The sequence below is a fragment of the Diabrotica virgifera genome, chromosome 2 (genome assembly GCF_917563875.1).
Source record: "Diabrotica virgifera virgifera chromosome 2, PGI_DIABVI_V3a".
In the NCBI taxonomy this organism is placed as follows: Eukaryota; Metazoa; Arthropoda; class Insecta; order Coleoptera; family Chrysomelidae; genus Diabrotica; species Diabrotica virgifera.
Genome location: NC_065444.1, coordinates 96156186 through 96178582, shown reverse-complemented (window position 1 = coordinate 96178582; position 22397 = coordinate 96156186). Strand labels below are relative to the sequence as shown.

Below are 22397 nucleotides of genomic sequence, written 5' to 3'. Positions count from 1 at the left end.
CATTGGGAATTGAACCTGCGTCTATCAGGTTGATTATTTTGAACTCATCTCACGCAGAATTTAACTACCGAGACATGTGAATGAAGTGGAAAGATATACCTAGCAACTAAACGTTTTAAAATTTTTTGACAGTTGCTTATTCTGTTAGTTTAATCAAATAAGTTTGATTCTTGTGGAATTAAAATACGAAAAAATATAGACTAAAAAAGCAATATATTAGATGGAGATTTTTGTTGGTAATCAAATTATGTAAATCAAAGCATTACCTACTAGCTAGGTAGGTACATTTTCCAAATAGGTATTTATCTAATTTGTAATTTTTTATTACAATACTGAAACATTTACAATAAGGTACGTACCTTTTTTTTAAACTATTTAAAAAGCCACTACAATTATGAACTTGCTTTTTGTCACTGTCCTCACAACAATAAAAACTAATATACACAACATTTTGTTTATCCAGAATCTCCATTTGAACAATTATTGACAGATGATTTTAACACCCAATCAGATCCCTCATAACGTTTCATACCATACTGTCAGTGTGCGCATGCGCCCAGCAAAATAAAAATTTACCCTCGTGCCTAAAGAATTATAACTTCAAAAAGCGACTGACTTCTATTCTAGTTGATAAAAACAGGAAGTAGAGTGCATGCATAAAAACATGAAGGAAGCGAATTTCAAATTTAAAATAAAATATGTGGTATTTCGTTTAAAAATAACCTTTAATATAATTTACATTAATATTTATATAACATAATATTGTCATTCTCAATAATTATTGTTTTTAGAATCTATAACTTTTTATCTTATGTTTTATGTATGGTGGCCAGACGAAAACGAATCAGAGGCATTATCAGGAACTAGACAACATTTTTAAAAAACCCAGCGACAGATCAATTTTTGATTAAAGGTGGACACATTTTTACGGTAATTTCAGATAATTTACTTTCAAAATCCATCAGGAAAAATATCCGTTATAAAAGGGATATTTATTTAAAAAACTTTCAAGGGCCACATCTATCACAGAAATTTTTCGATCTAAGTAGATCACCATCAGTGCTTTTACAGGCAAATCACATGCTGAGCCACCAAAAATACATGTTAAGCCTTTAAATGTTATTAATGTTTACAATGACATTATTGAAAAATCCAAGTGATTTTTATCCATCATTTGGTTCAATAATAACGTTTTAACATTTAAAGAGTTTGTACCGATGTGTTTTTGGTGGCTCAGGTGGTTATTAAATCCTCTTTGAGGGTTTTTAAATAAATATACTTTTTTTAAAAATTTCTTCATTAATTGTTTTTTAAATTTACTTTCACTACTAAGCTAAGGTAAAAATCACCCCAACATTTTTTAATGGCAATGGGGGTCAAATAAGATATAGTTTTTGTCTTTAATTTTTTAAATTCGATACATCAAAACTTCATTTTATTTATTTAAAAAGACTTATACTTTCAATTGTATTTACCTACCTAATTAGTTGATATAGTACGCAAATGGTTTAGATTTTATTTCTTCGCACAGCTTTTGTTTTATTTTGTCACATTTGTCACACTAAGTAAAGGATATGATTTAAACACATAAAGAACCTGAAATTCGAGGATTCTCTTGTAAATATCAGTTGTAAGCGTTAATTTGTTGTCTTTGAAAATTTATTACCATGGTTTATTCCATTCCGGAAAGGGTAGATATCTTTTAGTTGTATTCTATGAACAATAATGTGCCAATATGACGGCTCAGCAATTTATTGAATGACAAGATAAACACAACAGTAGAAAGTATGTTTTGGATTCGGTAAAAAAAATTCAGGAAGCTGAGATTAATGAACATATTAAGTTGCAGTATTATGAGATGTTCACCTAGATTATACAGTACACTGGAATAAGTGTTATCCCCCCCCCCCCCCCCGCCCCTTACTAACTTATTTATTTTAGCACATAAACAAAATGCTCGGTGTTAGTATATTATAGCATCAATGTTTCGAATTTTGCACGATCCCTCTTCAGGTGATTCGAAAAACATGAATGCGTTTAAAAATAATTCGATCGAAATTTTGCGCCTACGCTCTCAAAAAAGGTTAAAGTATTATACATTTTTGTAATCAGTATTTCAATTGCTTTTAAATCAGCTGTCATATGATGTACTTTTCCATTTTAAAAAAATTAAAGTTGTGCCTGTCACCTGAAGAGGGATCGCATGAAGTTCGAAACATTGATGTTATAATACACTTTGATCATTTTAAAAATCGACCTGTCCGAGCGTTTTGCTTATGTGCTAAAAATAAATAAGTTAATAGGGGGGGGGGGTAACAATTATTCCAGCGCACTGTATGGTAACTACGAGGCAAGTAGAAGCTGTACCTGGAATCAACATAATTAGCGTTTAAGCCATTTTGAAGAACAAATTCCATTCATATAAAATGTACACCTAGTACAGAAACTTAATGAGAATGATTATGACCGACGTTTACAGTTTTGTGAAATAATTAGTGAGCGAGCAGTGAGTGATCCACAGTTGCGCTTTAATATTTTTTCTGCGGTGAATACACTGTTCTCATAAAAAATGGAACTAGTGCAATTACTGGAGATGGATATGAGCTATTACCTCCGATTTCGTTGAACCTCCATCGATTTGCATGAAAACTGGTGAGTGGTTAGAGGATATCTCAAGGAACAAAGGTGACATTGCGACAACTTGCGCTTTTACCCTGGGGGTGGATGCCACCCCTTCTCGGAGGTGAAAATTATTTTATTAAGAATAACCCCATAATTCGATAGAGGGACAAATTCTAAGCAAAATTTGTTATATAAAGTTATTAAAATAAATCAAAACTTTTTGAGTTATTGAAGATCAAAGATTTTAATTTTTCGTGAGAAAAATGCATGTTTTTAACCGATTTTCACAAATAACTCAAAAACTATAAGTTTTTACAAAAAAGTTATTATTACCAAAATTGAAGCTAATAAAAAACGAAATAAACTCCTTACTAGAAAAACCTTTTAATGTTAACTTAAAGTGAGTTATAGATAATTGAATGTAGATTTTTTTCGGCGAGTACCCAAATCTAAGCATTCAAGCTTAAATAACGGGAAAATGATGCATTTTACAACTTAAACTTATTAAACATTTGTCAAAGTACCTAGAAATATCTATCACATGAGCTCCCGAACGAGTCAATAGCATTAAAATGCTCGAAAATTTTTTCCAAAATATGGTGTTTTTTTATAAGTCCGTTAATTCTTACGATATCAGGTTCACCTAAAAACCATTTGAAAGTTAATTCCATTAAACCCCTTACTTTTTTGACAATAAAAGGTTAAATAGTCCCGGATACATGGTTCTTGCAGCAAAATTTAAGCTTTAAACGTTTCTATCTCGGTTATTTTTTACCCTACAGAAATAGTAAAAAGGTAAAATATTTGATACAGAAAAAACTAAAATTTGGTTATGTATCATTTTTTACATATATTGAGTATTTTTGGAATTATTATCAAAAGAATATAAAAATTACGATGATTTTAAAAATTCTGATTTTTTTTAAATTATATCTATTTTTCAAAAATATGCTTTCCAAACCGGTGAAAATTCTTGAAATAATTACTTATGCTAATATAAAGAAATTCTTGTAAGGATTACATAAATTTTAATTTTTGTGGAAATGGCATATATTTTATTTTTCACTTTTTCCTAAAAAAATCGAAAGGGTTCTCTTATTTTCATCATAACTTGCTGAATTTTGATGCTATTAACTTCTTCTGGAACTCATTTGATAGGTATTCCAAAGTACCTTGACAAATGATTAGAATGTATATTTTATAAAATGCATCGTTTTCCCGTTATTTAAGCTTGAATACTTAGATTTGAGTATTCGTCGAAAAAAATATACATTCAATTACCCATAACTCACTTTGAATTAACATTAGTTTAGTACTTTAAGTGAGGAGTGTATTCAATTATTTATTATTTTCAATTTTGGCAATAATAACTTTTTGTAAAAGCTTATAGTTTTTGAGTTATAAGTAGTGTGAACAACTAGTCCGAAAAATCCGGGACATGGCCCGAATTACGAAGTCGTGTCCCGGCGTCCCGGATAAGGCTTCCGGGCCATCCGAATTTTCAACGTTTTCTCAAAATTCTATTTCTAAATTTGAATAGGTACGATACTCCTCTAAGAATTCACATCAAATCGAATTCTTTTCATTTTTAAGCAAATTCAATCGTTCGACAAATAAGATAGTAAGAAGTAATCAGCATAAAAATGTTCTGAAGCTGTTTTCTTATGGCATGTTTGACAATTATATTTTTGAAGGGATTAATCCACAATTGGTTGTAATGATAATTAAATTTTTGTATAACCCTAAGGCTATATTTGCATGAAAATTAAACAATAGTTTATTTTCTAATTTTTCGTGTCTATGTCGAGAACTATTTCCGGATTGGAAGTCGAAACGTCATAAACTAACAAAAATGTAATAATTATGATTACAACCAATTCTGTCTTAATCCATTTAAGATATCATTGTAAACATAAAAAATGTTACATAATCAATAAAAAGATGATATTAAAGTTATAAATAAAAAAATAGCCCGATGTTCATTCAAAAGTCCCGGATTTTAGGCATTTTTTTCAGCCTTGTCCCGAATTCGACTGAATTGGAGTTGGTCACACTAGTTATAAGTGAAAAACAGCTTTAACATATGCATTTTTTAACGAAAAAATAAAATCTTTGATCTTTAATAACTCAAAAAGTATTGATTTATATTTAATAACTTTATCTAACAAATTTTGCTTAGAATTTATCCCTCTATCGACTTATGGTATTATTTTTAATAAAATAATTTTCACCCCCGAGAAGGGGTGGCATCCACCCCCAGGGTAAAAGCGCAGGTTGGCATCATGTCACCTTTGTTCCTTGAGGTATCTTCTAACTACTCACCAATTTTCATGAAAATCGATGAAGGTTCAACGAAATCGGAGGTGAAAACCTTCAGTGACTGCACTAAACGAAAAATCGTCACAATTGCCGTTATTGGTCTGATAAAACTCCAGGATTTTCCACACACAGCAACCGCAAATATTAAATGTAGGGGCTGGTATTTTTTGTTATCGACTGGTATGACCATTTTTTTACCTGGCAATTTGACTTGCGAAATGTATTTACAATTTCTGGAGATGTGATTAATGCTGCCTTGACTGATATTATTGAAAATGATCAACACTATTACAAAGATCATTTAATCTTTCAAGGGGACCTTGCTCCTCTGCATTATGCTTTAGTTGTTCGTCAATATTTAGATCAAAATTTTCCACGGCATTAGATTGTGAGGAGAGGCAGCATCGAATGGCCTTCTGGGTCACCAGATTTGTCGCCCCTGGATTGTATTTGTAGGGACATCTAAAAAGTAAAATCTATAGAACACCACTCGTATCGTTAGAAGATTTTTTTTTAATAAATCAAATAAAGTACTGGACCGGATTTAAAAATTTAAAGAGTAATGAATAGGATTACAGTGGTTTTTTAAACGATACCTTATTTCAGCCCCATTGCCATTAAAAATTTTGGGATGATTCTTACTCTGGCTTAGGGGCGTAAGTAAAATAATCGAAAATACCCACTTTAATCACAAATTTTATCGCTGGGTTTTTCAAAAATGTTGTAGTTGATGATAATGCCTCTGTTTCGTAGTCGTCCGGTCACCGTGTATATATATATAAAGAAATTAACTCATATTATTATTATTTCAATTCGTCTTAGGTAAATAAAATTGACGATTAAATGTCGAATGTATCAGTGGTGTCATAATCATAATTTCTTCGTGTTTTTTCCAGGTCAATTGGTGAATTTTCTGATTCACTTTAGTGCATATGTCAACAAAGTGCAATCTGAAACAATTAGAACATATTAATTTCAAGTTCATACACATTTTTCTTTAATGTAAAAATATTTATCAATAAAAAATATTATTAGTATTGTTTGTGTTATAATAAATTTATTTTGTAATATTATAGTAGGGAAGCAAAGTACATATGCTAAATGTGCAGTCACTCGAGCACTTTGGGGACCTATTGGGTTGTGAAGAATAGGTCCTAAAACTTAAAAAAAAATTAAGTAAAGTTTTTCATTTTAGTGGGTGCTGGCATTTTTTAATTTAATTTTCCATTTCCAACAATCTTTTTTCAGATTATAGCGCCAGCGCCATCTATCCATAATTGGAAAAAATGTTTCTAATAAAAGTTGCTTATTTTTACGTAAAGAATCCAAATCTGGAATAAAAATTTGGGGCTCCTATTTAAGATTTTAAAGTAATCCCCCACCCCAACTCCGTGGGGGGCCGTGTTTGGTACCATTCGATAGATTTTTCAAAAATATTGATTAAGTGTATTTTGCAGTTTTTCGATCTAATGATTATTTTGCGAAATATCGCGGGATTTGTATTTAAAATTACCCCCTACCTCTCTCCGTGGGGGGTCATGTTTGGTATCATTCGATACATTTTTGAAAAATATTGAACACGTATTTTTTAGTTTTTCGATCTAGCAGTCATTTCGCGAATTATTCGTTTTTTTTTTTGTGAAACTTTTTAACTCTCCATTTCTTTACGCCCCTCTCAAATCGTCAGATTTTTGAAATATACACTCTTTTGCATGTACTTAACTTACCTTATCTTAATCAGACAATTTCGAGTATTTTTAAGGATAGATTTTTTTTCGTGCCCCCCTTAACGAACTCCCCTGTGTTAAGAGCCAATATATGGTAGAGGTACATCTGCAGGGCACCAGGCTTCTCCCCATATGATAATCTGACGCGCTCGAGTAACTGCAAAAATCCCCGCTTGGGATCCCCTACCATTAAGACTTTTATCGTGAACGGGTGCAGTATTGTGTATTTATTTTATATCTTAGAAAGATAAAACCTATATTTTTTCTCAATTCAGTGTAACCCTGCTAAAACAATTTGAGGTAAGGCTACACTATTTTTAAATTTTAAATTAAAAATAATCACTGTCGGTAAAATGCAGTGAGCATACTTTCATATTTTTTGTAATTGGTTTACCAATTTTCAGTTTGAATTTCCAAGTTTCCTGTCGATTCATTAAGGTACTAGTACACTTTAGAAGACCAAAACAATCATTTTTTTCAAGAATTTTTTTCTTAGAACCTGTATTAAAAATGAACATATTGATAAATGAAAACTTTTTACATATTAATATCTAACTCTTAGAGAGTACAAAAAATATATCTTTTTTCATTTATGCACGTACACTAATATTGTAGAGGGCGCAAAAATCGAGGCCTCGAAAAATGATGGCAGACAGTTAATCTCAGGATTGGGATATCTGAAACAAAAAATAGTACTGCATTTGAAAAAAAAAAAGGAAGGTTTCTTACGGGACAATTTACCACAATTTGACCAAAAAATAAAAAATAAATATTTTTAATTATGAAAAACTGAAGAAAAAAGGACGATTTTTTCACAAATTTTTTTCAAATTTCCGTAAAAACTTTTTTTTGTGGAATTTTTGACTGACGGTGGTAAATTGTCACGTTAGAGACCTTCCTTTTTCAAATGTCGTATGATTTTTTTGTTTCAGAGATCCCAATCCTGAGATTAACTGTCCGCCATCGGAACTACTTTTTTTCGAGGCCTCGACTTTGGCGCCCTCTTCAAAATTAGTGTACGTGCATAAATGAAAAAAGATATATTTTTGTATTCTCTAAGAGTTAGATATTAATATGTAAAAAGTTTTATGTTCATTTTTAATAAGGATTCTGAGTCTGAGAAAAGAAATCTTGAAAAAATGCTTATTCTTGGTCTTTTAAAGTGTACTAGTACCTTAATACTTTACTTCCCAATTTTCCTTCTATCCGTACAGGATATTTGTCCCGAGTTTTGGGGAAAGAGTGTAAAGTAGCATTTGAACTTTTCTTTTCCCAGGAGGAAGAGAACAATACCGATTTGAACGACTCATACGTATCAAATTACTTTTAAGACGTAAATATTTTTATAAAAACACAAAAACTCAAAGCAAAATGGAAGAACAATGTCAATATCTTCAGTTACATCTATGCTCACTAGGTAGCCTACCGCTTATTTTGATTTGTGTATAGTTCTGAAGCTATTTTTTGTGGCATCTTAATGCATTGTTGGAAATAAAGTCACAAGTTATCTTTAAAAATAGGTTGATTTGACGTCTCGATTTCCACTTAAGAAATCGTTCTCAAAATACAAAACAAAAATACGAAATACAAAAATGTTAATAAGAACGATTTCCGAAGTGTAAATTAAAACGTCAAATAACCTTCATTTTAAACTAAATTGTGGCTTATTCCCAACCAAAATAGTAAATTGTCTTGTCTCTACTTTATCACTAGTTATTTTTAATGTAATAAAAAAATTTTGCAATCTTAAATTTATTTATAGGACTACTAGGGCAGTCCGATAAGTACTTAGTCTCGAAAAGAAAAAAGAAAATTTTGAAAAGTGGCGATTTATTTCTGAACGTAGTCTCCTTTTAGCGCGATACACTTGACCCAGCGATGCTCCAATTTCTTTAATCCGTCTGAAAAATAAGTTTTCTCGGATTCTGCACAGTAGGTTTCCATTTCAGTAGAGATTGCAATTGCTGGATCGAGCATCCAGCAATCCAGCTGGATCCAGCGCTTTTTCTTACATGCTGGATCCAGCAAACCGTGCTGGATCCAGCAGCGCGGATCCGCAAACGTGTCAAATTCAAAATAAGTTACTTAATGTCTTCATTAGCCGCTTTATTCAAAGCCGTGAGTCGGCAACTTGCCATTCTATCGCGGTGGCAGTAGCTCAATATGCTGGAAAGTTTCTACAGCTTAAAAGTTTGCATCGATAAACCGTTGAAATACATTGATTCTGCGATAAAATTCTCTGCTGGCGAGTGGTCAATAATCAATAAGTTAATCGCCACTTTTAACCGGCTGTAGAAGCGCTTTGCAGAATACGAGTCCACTTTGATAACGGCCGACACAACCATGAAATTTGTCTTAGACAAACTAAATAGCCAGGACTCTAGCCTTAATGACGATCTATCGGAAGCACTACACAACAGAATCAGGGAACGGCGCCTCCATGAGATTACAGGTGCATTAGTGTATTTACAAAATCAAAAAAAGTATGACGAAGAACTAAACAATCCTTGTTACTTCCTAATGCCGAAAAAGAATGCAATGCGATAAGAGATGAAACATTTGTTGATTCGTATAAATAAACAAGTAACTGTGGAACCAGTGCAAGAGATAATGGAAGAAGATGGGCTAACTAATCAGGAACCCGTGAATTTTACTTTGGAACAAGAACTTGAGATTAAATTGAAACGAGAAAGACAAAACATTTATAGCCAAAAAAACTGGTTCTCAAAAAGATTACGAAAAGATTTTGGAAAAGAAAATGGCAGTTTATGAGACCAAAGGAGTGAAAGGCGATCGTTTGTCAATGGTCTATGACTATTTGATGACCTTAAAACCGACCAGCACAGAGGCCGGAAGGGCTTTCTCCGCAACCGGCTATATGTGCAGTTCTGTGCGAAGTAGGTAAGGCCTATGTTTTTAAGGTATGTATCACTTTCAAAAAACTAAATATTTAATGTTTCTGTTGTTTAGAAATTTAGCATACAGACAAAAAAAACATTAAAATCGTGTTTTTATTTTGATTCCACCTTTTGCTGGATCCAGCTGGATTCAGGCCAATCTTGCAAAAATCCATCTAGATTGAAAATGCTGCGATTGCAATCCCTACATGGCAGCTATGAATTCCTTATTCGACTTAAATTTCTGCCCCGCGAGTGACTTTCTCAAGTTAGGAAACAAAAAGAAGTCGTATAGGGGTAAATCTGAAAAATACTGTGGATCGAACAGAAGTTCGTTTAGTCTGGGCTGATTATCGGAGAATAGGCCATTTTGGGGAAAAGTTATTTACCAGCAATTTTATTTCTGGAATCGAATCTTATTATTGTATGTATTAATAATATAGGTATGCAAAGTCCGCAGATAGTGTGCTACTTTTTTTATAAACAAAATGGCGCCCGAAAATCGTGTTTTTTTCAATTTTTTCTCTATAACTCCAAAGATTTTAACTTTACACCAAAAATATTCAAATAAAAATTCACCTCAATTAAATTCTGCATAGAGACGTGTTTTTTCCGATTTACTTTGACGAAAACTTTCCCCGGAAAAAGCGGGTTTTTCCAACAAAATCTTTAATTTTCAACTAAACTTTTAGATAAGTAATTGTTAATCAATAATTAAATAACTTGGTAATGTAAAAGCCCTTTTCATATAGATTATAATTCCAGAAGCCGATGGAAATTGAATGAACAGTTTAGCAACAACTGAATTGTTAATTAAAAATTTACGGTCGCTATAATAACGACAATAATTAAGATGCATAAGAATAACTATGATTTTTTCATAAAAAGACATCATACCTATCTAATGTACCTTGTAGAATTGAAATTGGACTATTTAAGCGGCCTCGGGAATATTTTAAAATTATAAAGAATTTTTTGGCTTATAAACAAATAGAATATCTCGGGAAATATTAAACTAAATTAAATTGTAAAAACGGTATTCGAAAAACTGCGGCAGGACGCTTCTTTTAAAAGAAAAAACGTTTAATTATGATGAGTAGTTCCTGAGATACAACCGGTCAAAGTTGACCGGAATTTACGGCAAAGATATAAACAATAGGATCATAATTTTTAAACCATCACCTTTTTATTTTCGTCCTCTTTCTCCACACCAATTTTCATATCCTTAAAGTACTTATAACATATATTATTATAATAAAAACTATCGATAATACGTGTGAAAATTGCCAAAAATAGCAAAATTCCAATCAAAAATTAGGTTGGAGAAAATGTAACCCTCAAAGTTCAAAATCGGTATACGTTAAAAAAATGCATTTTCTCGGCTTTCCATGGAGCAATTTCCTTCATTCTTTTTTTGTTCCCAAGTAACTCGAGTAGAGCCATCGAACTAACGCATTATTAAATGTCAAACTTGCTTTTGTTTTGTTATAATAAATTAATTTATTTATTGTAACACAAAATTTTAATTTGTTTAAATAAAAATTATTTAAATAATTATACAGCTTTCAAATGAGAATATTTATGTTTTTAACTTTAAAAGGTAAGTTTATTTAAAAAAAAAAAGACTACAACTGGAAAGAATATGTAGTTTTCTGTTCTTATAAATAAATTAATCTATTATAACAAAACAAAAGCAAGTTTGACATTTAATAATGCGTTAGTTCGATGGCTCTACTCGAGTTATTAGGGATTAAAAAAATAATGAAGGAAATTGCTCCATGGGAAGCCGAGAAAATGCATTTTTTAACGTATATCGATTTTGAACTTTGAGGGTTACATTTTCTCCAACCTAATTTTTGATTGGAATTTTGCTATTTTTGGCAATTTTCACACGTATTATCGATAGTTTTTATTATAATAATATATGTTATGAGCATTTTAAAGATATGAAAATAGGTGAGGAGAAAGAGGACAAAAATAAAAAGGTGACGGTTTGAAAATTATGATCCTATTTTTTATATCTTTGCCGTAAATTCCGGTCAACTTTGACCGGTTGTATCTCAGGAACCACTCATCATATTTAAACGTTTTTTCTTTTAAAAGAAGCATCCTGCCGCTCTTTTTCGAATACCGTTTTCATAATTTAATTTAGTTTAATATTTCCCGAGATATTCTATTTGTTTATAAGCCAAAAAATTGTTTATAATTTTAAAATATTCCTGAGGCCGCTTAAATACTCCAATTTCAATTCTGTAAAGTACATTAGATCGGTATAGTGTCGTTTTATGAAAAAATCATAGTTATTCTTATGCACCATAATTATTGTCGTTATTATAGAGACCGTAAATTTTTAATTAACAATTAAATATAAGTGTCTCCTATAAGCTTAAGGATGCTAAATGGCTTGATATGGCGAACCGACGAAAACTCCATGCTCTTTGTCTCTATCATCGTATAATAGTAACAAAATGTCCGCCATATATATATGACAGAATTAAGTTCAGGACAGACGTTCACAATATTAATGTCAGATCCAAAGGTTTGATATCTCCACCCACGTACAAAACAACAACATTCCGTAAGTCATACTCTTATAATATTTACAACTTGTATAATAGTATCCCTGAATCAATGAAAAACTACCTATTAACTAATTCAAAAGAAAAATGAAATTACATCTTCTTGAGTCAACACATAATACCCTATAAACATTACTTTTCATGTCCTATCACCTGTATTGTTTCTTTTTTATTTTATTTCTATTATTTAAATTTAATTAACTGTAATATAACTGTTATATATTTGATTTATATATGCCAGCAGAAAATGTTCTTTTATTGTTAAAAAAGGGCCAGAGCTTTGATCAGCAGGCACAGCATTCGTGTTGTGCTATGTTGTTTTCTTGTCCCTTTTACAGAGATTGTCTTTTTTTCCTATATTGTTAGATTTGGTACTTGTACTTCTTTATTTTGTCTCTGTAATAAAGAGTTTATTATTATTATCCAGATTTAGCCATACGGCTCACACTCCCTCTAAGGGGAAAATTGACTCATCCCAGATACCTACGGTATCAAAAGGATTGAGCTCTGGTGGGACTCTTTCCGTGTTATCGAGCCCTAGGTGACTTGGTATGCAGGTGTATCTCCCAAAAATTTTCGTACACATCTGGCCGTTGCGAGTAGTACAGCTTTCTGCATGGTCTTGTAAAGATGTTCATTTAGACCCAGCCTTTTTATGCTTTCGAGGAGGTTCTTCGGAATGACTCCAGTAGTAGACATAACAATAGGTATCGTCTGGGTACTTTGCATTCTCCATTGCCTTCGTATTTGAATTTCTAGATCTCTGTACTTGGCGATCTTTTCAGTGAATTTACTACGTAGATTATTGTTGTTAGGTATCGCCACATCAATTAGTGTTGTTTGTCTTGTTAATTTATTAACTAGTACGAGATCTGGTCTATTATGTGCCACTGTTTGGTCTGTGAGCACAGTGCGGTCCCAGTATAGCTTGTAGTTGCCATCCTCAAGCATACTCTCAGGGACGTATTGATAATACGGGAGATGGTCCGTTTGGAAAAGTCCCAGCTTGATAGCTATCTCTTGATGATGGATTTTTCCCACTGCGTCATGCCGTTCCTTGTATTCAGTTGCAGCAAATGCCTGGCAGCCCCCTGTAAGATGTTGGATGGTTTCTTGGGCTTGACATCCATATCGGCATCTGTCGTTTTGAACCTGAGGGTCTTTGATGATATATTTCAGGTAGTTTCTGGTTGGTATAACCTGATCCTGAATGGCCAGTAATGAACCCTCCGTTTCAGGGAACATCTTTCCTGATGTCAACCAGTAGTTCGACGCTATATTGTCGACATAATCTTGGCTGACCTCATTGGGATGTCGCCCGTGCAAAGGTTTACCCATCCAGGCGCGCACCTTTTCGTCCTTAGTAAGGTGGTTTATGCGCAGTTCTGCTTCCCTCAGTTTGATCGGTGTTGTGTCATCTACTGCGCAGATAGCGCGATGTAGAGTAGATGTCTCAGCCTGCATCTGAAAATAAGTTCTTAAATTAGCAATTTGTTTATCTAATTGCTCACCTATATCCTATATCCATAAGTCCTCTTCCTCCTAAATACCGGGGTAATGTCGTTCGTTCTACTGCACTTTTAGGGTGGTGTTTTTGTGCCTTTGTGAGGTGTGTTCGTACTTTTCGCTGAAGATTCTCTATATCCGTTTTTGTCCACTTAACAATACCAAATGAATAGCTAAGCGCGGAACAAGCGTAGGTGTTTAGTGCCTTAAACACATTTTTACTGTTAAGCTGTGAACGAAGCAGCTGTTTTACCCTTCTTATAAACTCAATAGTTATCTCAGTTTTCATTTGCTTATGGTCAATTTTCCGCGCCTGCTTTACTCCAAGATATTTGTACATATCGTTGTCGCCCATGGCCTCGATGTTCTGGCCATTTTGCATATCGAATCCACCGGGCTGTACCTTTCCTCTGACTATATTCAAAACACGGCACTTGTCTAGACCGAACTGCATACTAATATCATTAGAAAATGTTTCTACAGTTTTTGGCATCTCTTCTAGGTGTTCTCGAGTGGAAGCCATTAATTTCAAATCATCCATATACAACAGATGATTGAGCTTCGCTAGCACAGTATTATTGCTTTTAATGCTAAAACCTGAGTCGGTGGAGTTTAATAGCTGGGAAAGGGGATTCAAAGCTAAACAGAACCACAATGGACTCAACGAGTCTCCTTGAAATAGGCCCCGGTTGATTGCGATATTTTCGGTTTCGATATTGATTTCACCAGGTATTTGGAGGTGAATTTTAGTCTTCCAATCTCTCATTGTATGCCTTAAAAAGGTAACTATGTTATCATCTACTTTGTATATTTTCAATATATCTATTAGCCATTCACGCGGTACTGAATCAAAGGCCTTTTTATAGTCAATAAAAGCAGTAAAAAGGTTCCTTTTTTTAGTGAATGCCTGGTTAGAAATGACTGAGTCGATGATAAGCTGTTCTTTGCAACCCATGGAACCCTTAGCGCATCCTTTCTGTTGAGGCTCTATGATATTGTTTAGAGCACAGTGTTGGTAGATACGCCGGGTTACACAGGATGTGACCAATTTATACAAAGTTGGAAGACAAGTAATTGGGCGGTACTTGGATGGATCTTGGGTGTTATTTTGATCCTTGGGTATTAAATAAGTAGTTCCCTGAGTTAGAAATGACGGTAATTCCTGCGGATTAGAAATAACATGATTGATTAATGTTGATAAGCACTCATGAATACTCCAAAACTTTTTAAGCCAGGAGTTCTGAACTCCGTCTGGTCCAGGAGATTTCCAGTTATGAAGCTCTTTGATGACATTTGAGACTTCTTCAGTCGTGAATGGTTCGTAGTTAGCAGTGACGTAGTGGTGACAGTTGTGCGTCGTATCTTCTATCCAGCCAGCATTGTTGTTAAAAGCAGCTGGTGTGGAAAGTTGATTTCCCCAAAACTCATGAATTTCTTCTTGGCTTGGGTAAGACTTGTCGACACTTTCTACGGTAGAATTGAGTTTTCGGTAGAACGCCTTCTCAGAGTTCTCAAAAAGTGCATTGTCACATTTTCGGTTGTTACTAACTTTATACCTTCTTAATCGTCCTGAATAGACGGAGAGTTTTTGTTTTAATGTATCCAGACACTGTTGGGCTGTGTTATTTTCTGGATCGTATCTCGAGTGTCTTGCAGTGCTCCGCATTATTTCTTCAGCTCTTTTAATGACTTTTCTACTTGTTACACCTCTTATATATTCTGTGACTTGACCAATATCCCTACGCAGTAATTCAATTTTTCAATTGCTGGTAAATAACTTTTCCTTGTATCTTGCTAATTAGCCCAGAGTAGTTACCCAATTTCGTGAGCCGGTGCAATGTCATGGTAAGAGCATTTTTTTTTCTTACCCAATTGTGGCTGCTTTTTCTGCAATTCGCCGTCTAATAGGCCCAATAATGCGGCGTAGTAAAACCCTGTGACCTTTTGCTCTTTTCCAGGAAGTTGGTATAGATCACACCTCGTTAATCCCAAAAAACGATGGGCATCACCTTTCGGGCCGATAGAACAGTCTTCGCCTTCTTCGGAGCACGTTCGCGGGGTGACGTCAACTGTATCGACAGTTCCGTGGTCTCTGATGAGTACGGGTGGATCCATGTTTCGTCGTCGGTTATGAAGAAATATAGAAACTCCTTCGAATTACGCTTAAACAGCCTCAAACACTTCTCTGAATTAATCTCATGGCTGCGTTTGTTGGGATGAGTGAGAAAACGCGGCACCCATCGCGCCGACAGCTTTCTCATGCCCAAAATTTCGGTTTACTGTAAAGAGGCCGAAATCAGTAGACCGAACTCATTAGACCGAAAAGCAAGAGATCGAAAAGCATTAGGTACATAATACAGGATGCTCAAACAGGATTGTAATCTGAGCAAGGGTAACACCAGCCTCCCTTAACCCTTTATCCAGGCTTAGGACTGGCAGCACAAAGTACTGGCGAGTTTAGAGGTTGTTTTTTTTGCTTTGCTTTTTGTTTATTTTTTTGTTTTTATTTGTTTTTGCTTTATTTTTTATATATTATGTACAATACTAAAAAATAAACACTAAAAATAGTTTAAAGTTTGTTTTTTTGCTTTGTTTTTTGTTTATTTTTTTTCTTTTTATTTGTTTTGGGTTTATTTTTTATTTATTATGTACAATACTAAAAATAGTTTAGAGGTTGTTTCTTTTGTTTTGTTTTTTGTTTAGTTTTTCGTTTTTAATAATACAATAAACAAAAAGACAGATATACAAAATCTTAGCATAATTTACTGCACTATTTTTTAATTTATGTACCATTTCGGTCTAATGCTGTTCGGTCTACTACTTTTGGTCTAATGATTTCAGTCTAATTATCGTGTACCCAAAATTTCATGCAGGATATAATCCATGCGATCTTTTAATATGCATATTGTGTCAGCTAACTCGCGAACCTTCAGTCAGCAGTCTGCCAATACGAGATCGTGAATTTCTTTCACGTTCTCCTCCGTGGTAGCAGTTTTCGGGGCACTTGGGCGTGACTTATCAAAAACCAACGTGCGATCACGGTGAAACTAGTTAACCTTCGGATGACCATGGGGGTAAATTTGGACCCCGGCGTATGTTTTCTTTAATAAATTCAAAAGTATTTTCAATTTTTAACTCATTATTTTTTATTTGACTTTAATATCATTCTAGATTTCCTCATATTTTGAAATAAAAAAATTCCCTATATTTTACGAATAAAAAATATATTCTGAAGTTGATGTCTAGTAAAATACCGTCTATTATGTGGAATTCCAAGTAATTTTACACTGCGCGTTATCAAAATCTATTTTTAGACTGTGGTGCCTGTTATGTACGAATCATGACATTCCTGTTTGCTACAGTTAGTCATTATTATTATTTCCTGGCGTATATTATTATAGTTTCTTAGTATTTTGTGTACATATAAGATATGGCCCGCAAATATCTTACTGAGACTGAGTTACAGGCTGCTAGCGATTTTTATGATATAGAAGACGAAATAGTATCAGAAAACGAGGATGTATTGTTAGATGAATTTTTAAATGCTGAAAACATTCATTCCAGGTCATTTTTGACCTGGGGTCATTTTTTACCCCCGTTGGTCATCCGTGTAACAAAAAAAGGTTGGTCATCGGAAGGTTAAACTAATTTTTGTCGGTCGCCATCGAAGGAGAAGAGTCAACGTACTCAGTATTCAAGAGCTCTTTGATTAAACTGAGTGATTTCCCTTCCAAAAACAGGAGTCAAATCACCGACCGATATTGCTCTTTTTTCATTTTTCTAAAATCCCCAGACACGCCCGCTTCCACATGTGATCAAAACAAAACTACGAGTCGGATTTGGCTGAGATTTTGACATTTGACAGGCCGATTACAAGAATGTATTATACTATAGTATATGTATTTTTACTAAAATAGTAGCGCCATCGGGTGGAGAGGCTAATAGACCAGAACGGATCTGTTTTGAGGTGGATGTGAGAGGTGGCATTCGGATTTTTGCAGATAAAGTTAGGTGACAACTTTAATAATTATAATTGACTTATGCTCCTTCTCAAATATGCCCGGAACATTAATAAAAAAATTTAAATATTTAAAAATTTTGAAAAATATCGATTTTTTTCTACTTTCATTGCTTATAACTTTAAAATGATTGCTTATAACTTTAAAACGAATAATTTTTGGAACAAAGTCCTAGGGAAAGAAAATAAAGATAATTGAATTTTGTATAATATACGACTGGTTTAAAATGTCTTAAATTATTACCCTTTCTGCAGAATAGCAATAAATAGAAAATAAGGGGGCAAAAAATACTGTTTTTATTCAATGTTTTTCAACCACTTTGGTTGCACATAGAACCTTCATAATTCGTTTAGAACAGTGGTCGGCAAACTTTTTAGCCAAAGAGGCAAAAAATATGAATATTATAATAATTAAAAAAAAAATTGGGAGTCAAATCTGCTTGTTCAGCAAACTTTGATTACACTTAATAAAACTAAAGGATCTAGTCGGTTAAGATAAGGTTTTTCACCCTTAGTGAAAAATGCTCCTCCAACGATATTCCAAAAATAAAAAAAGACCACACGTTCTCCTTCAAAAAGTATTCGACCAAAAACATTTTTAAACCTCTAGCCCCATTCATAACCCCCAAAAAAATTAAAACGTGTTTTTACGTTTTTTGCCGATATCTTCGATTCTAATCATCGAAGAAACTTCTATTTTCTTTCGTTTTGTAGGGTTTTATTTCCTACAACACTGTATTTTTTACAAAATTTTTGGCGCAATTTCCAATTTTTTTTTAAATGTTGATATGTAGAACCGAAAAGGTAAAGAACAGCAAACGTGAGCTTTTTCAGCTGATCATAAGAATGAGGAATACTGTTCCAGGCATTGCATGTCTTCCTTCTCCAGGTCATTCAAAGCAGACCACTTGTGTTGTGAACCTTTTTTTGTTCTCCGATCCAATTCAACACAAAGATGTTCAAAAGGAGACAATTTTAACTCCGTTATCGTAGCATAAGAGGATTTTGGACAAATGCTAAAGTTTGTAAGTTTGATAAAAGCTAATTTATCAGAATGTGATATAATATTTTTCCTATCAATTTTTTTTTAAATGAAAGTATTATTGCGCTTTCCGTGGACATTTGTGCCAGTCCAGGACATACTTAAACCGTCCACCAAATTTCACTAAAATCGACCTAATAGATTTTGCATAATAATTTTGCAATCTAATTTTTTTAAAAAAAGTTCAAATTTTTTAAAAGCTTTGTGAACAAAAAGTAGACGATTTAGAAGTTTGCTAATTTTTTTTACACATAAAGAGGTTCTCTGTCTATCTAATACACTTTACAGAATTAAAATCGAATTATTTAAGCGGCCTCAGCTCTGTTTTAAAATTACATATAAACAATGTTTTGGCTTATAAACAAATACAGTGAGGAAGTTTGAGTAGGAATAAATTCATTTTCTTGAGAATGGGTGACTCTGGAGATAAATCCCGAAACAGATTGATTTGTGTTTTTAAATTATAATTGTTTGGCATAAATATCATGCTATTGACTTCATCCATCTGGGTGTGATGATGTAATGTAAATATTGGAATTAATTTAATTAAAAAAAATTTTAATTCAAGCCCTGTATAAATAACAAGAATAAAAAACCGCTAAACGCCGTAAAAATGAGTGGCGCATAAAATATTCCAGCTACAAAAGATCTGATATGAATATTACGTGGCGCGAAAATGGATTTTCATTTGATGCAAAACAAAATTCTAGTTTTATTTTAAAAGATTTTTCCATAATATTTGCTAAATTTGAAGTAAACGCGCCACAAAAGAGTAACTTTGATACAGTTTGAATTTTGAAACTCTTTTGTGGCGCGTTTACTTCAAAGTTAGCAAATATTATGGAAAAATCTTTTAAAATAAAACTAGAATTTTGTTTTGCATCAAATGAAAATCCATTTTCGCGCCACGTAATATTCATATCAGATCTTTTGTAGCTGGAATATTTTATGCGCCACTCATTTTTACGGCGTTTAGCGGTTTTTTATTCTTGTATCAGGAGTTTTTCAAAGTTATTTATAAATTAAATGTATGAAGTTGAATACAATGTTCCTCTATTACACGTCAAGCTTTATAAATGGTCACCTTTGTTGCATTATCTCCCAAATGATCTAGTGTCCATCGAATGTACACTAGATTTTTTTTTATTCGAAATAGATTGAAAAAAAAATATTAAGATGGCCGATAAATGAAGTCGGATTGCCCGTTGCCAGATCAAATTTAGCGTCGTAACCACTACAACTACATAAACCATTTCGCGTTAATTGGATTATACTTTTGTAGCTTAATAACTTCTAAACGGCTTAACCGATTTTGATCAGTTTGAAACCGAGTAGTAGATCAGTAACCGAGTTTGAAACGTATTGACCAGTAGTATCTGATGGATCTAAGGCCAAGTATGATAACTGAAGCTATTACAGGAATTATTGAGCTTGAGAAACCGTTTTTCCCACAGGCAATAGATTTTATCATACTTATGAAGCCTATAACCTAAAAAATTCACATTTTCCGGGATATGAAGTATACACCGTTAAATTCGTCTTGAGTCCTTCTACAAACGCTAAGTTATTGGCGCAATTTGTAGGTTGAAATGTTGAGTAATTGTCGAAAAACCAAAATTTTCAAAGTTTAGTTTTTCAGTTTTTCGGCTATACTGAGCCGTGTGTATGTCTGATCCTGACGGCTTAGACACCATTTGAAAGCTTAACTCAACACTATTGATTTGGTGTATTTGCAGTTCTCCTGGCTCTTCTTGATCTGAATATATATACCCCCAAAACATATGCCGTTTTGTACCTACCAAGTCCTATAGCTGGCTTATGGGTGGTCAAAAGTCACAAACTATACCGGTTCTAAATCGGCCCTGACCCCCTCTTCAAACACAGAGGAAAAATATCAAATCGGTTTAACTTTCAAACATACATACATATATATCCACAAACATTTTCCCTTTTTTAAATAAAAATTAAGTCACATTTCTAAGCTCTATAACTTTTGAATGGTATAACCGATTTTCAAAATTAGACATGCGTTGGAAAGATAATGATCAGTTTTATTAGAAGCCGCAAAGGTTGGACTTAAATTTTTAAAGTTTTTGGGAGTTGTGGGGACGAGAACGAAAAACAGACCCTAAATAGGAAGGGCCGTAAAATCTACACTCTTAAACCAAAATCGATGGTTGACATATAAATGGGTGACTCTTTTTCTGAACTTTAAGATGGGAGTTGGCCCAATTTTCAATTCAGTCAGATTTAGAAAATCGACAATTTCGTGTATATATAGTGTCGCGTGTAGGGGGGTGTGGGTGTGCGCTACTGGCGAGAACTGCCGTTCTCTGGTAATGTTCAAAATTAAACATGCGTTGGAAAGGTAATGATCAGTACTGTTAGAAGCCGCAAAGGTCGGACTTAATTTTCGAAGTTTTTGGGAGTTTTGGGGACCAGAACGAAAAACAGACCCTAAATAGGAAGGGCCGTAAAATCGACACCCTTAGACCAAAATGGATGGTTGACATATGAATGTGTGAGTCTTTTTCTGAACTTGAAGATGGGAGTTGGCACAATTTTCAATTCAGTCAGATTTAGAAAATTGAAAATTTCGTGTATATAATAATGTCGCGTGTAGGGAGGTGTATTTCTGCGCCACTGGCGAGAACTACCGTTCTCTGGTAATTTTCTCGATATAAAACTAACAGCTTCGATAACCAATAAATCGAAAACTATTAATTTTATCAAAAAAATGTATAATGAACATTTTTTGCTTATAATTAATATTTTTACCAGCATTTGCGGTCAAAATATAATAAAAAATTTCCACCCTCGAGATGAGGTGGCAACCACCCCATGGTAAAAGCGTCTTTCGGCATCATATAGATTTGGATCCTTGGACTATCCACTACTTATTGTCAAATTTTCAAGCAAATCTATCCATTCTGTAAAAATTGCGAAGTGAAAAATTTCAGTTCCTGGACTAATTATACTTTTGGAGCTCTATAACTTCTGAACGGTTTACCTGATGTTGATCACTAAACATGAATTTGAAACGTATTGACAAGTAGTATCTGACGCATCCAAGATCGAGTATGATAACTGAACGTATTACAGGAATTATTGAGCTTGAAAAACCGTTTTTCCCATAAGAAATAGATTTGATTATCTAACAATAAAACACTGAAAACGTTTGTTTTCTATACTTCCACAAAATTTATTATAACTAAGTGACTACAGCTGTTTCGGCGGAGTGCCTTTCTCAAGTGATATAGTTTACAATGTGTTTGCCTTTTTAAGTCTTCAACTGAAGAGGTTGAGGAGTGGGGAGCTGTTTGTCTCGAGTTGGTCATTCAGAATTATATCTGTATTTTTCAGTTTATTAATTTCCATAGATTCTAAAAAAGATAGCTTAAGGCCTTTATTTTGAATATGCAGAATTTGAAACTCTTCATTGAAAGAATGATTATGATCTAGAAGGTGAAGTGCGTATGTAGAAGTGTCTGTTTTTCTATTGTTGAATGCCCTTTTGTGTTCTGCTATCCGTTTGTCAAAAGTTCTGCCAGTTTGACCGATGTACGTTTTCGGACAGTCACCACAAGTTAGTTTGTACACACCACTCTGTAGTTGCTTTCTCCTTCGGCTTTTATTGTTCTTAATATATTTGCTTAAGTTGTTGTTAGTTCTGAAAGCTGGTGTTAT

The 22397-nt window shown here is 33.5% G+C and overlaps 2 protein-coding genes across 3 annotated transcripts in view; one reads left to right on the top strand and one right to left on the bottom strand.

The window, feature by feature from the left end:
- The window catches only part of LOC114326388 (uncharacterized), a 35046-nt gene that overhangs the window by 2836 nt on the left and 9813 nt on the right, over positions 1-22397 (top strand). The window lies entirely within an intron of this gene.
- Positions 707-22397, bottom strand: part of LOC114326387 (caspase-8) — a 94174-nt gene continuing 72483 nt past the window's right edge. For both annotated transcript variants that reach the window (XM_050642732.1, XM_028274747.2), the window contains exon 9: positions 707-5891. In XM_050642732.1, coding sequence (XP_050498689.1) covers positions 5750-5891 — 142 coding nt within the window. In that variant the 3' untranslated portion in view covers positions 707-5749. The remainder of the gene's footprint in view (positions 5892-22397) is intronic.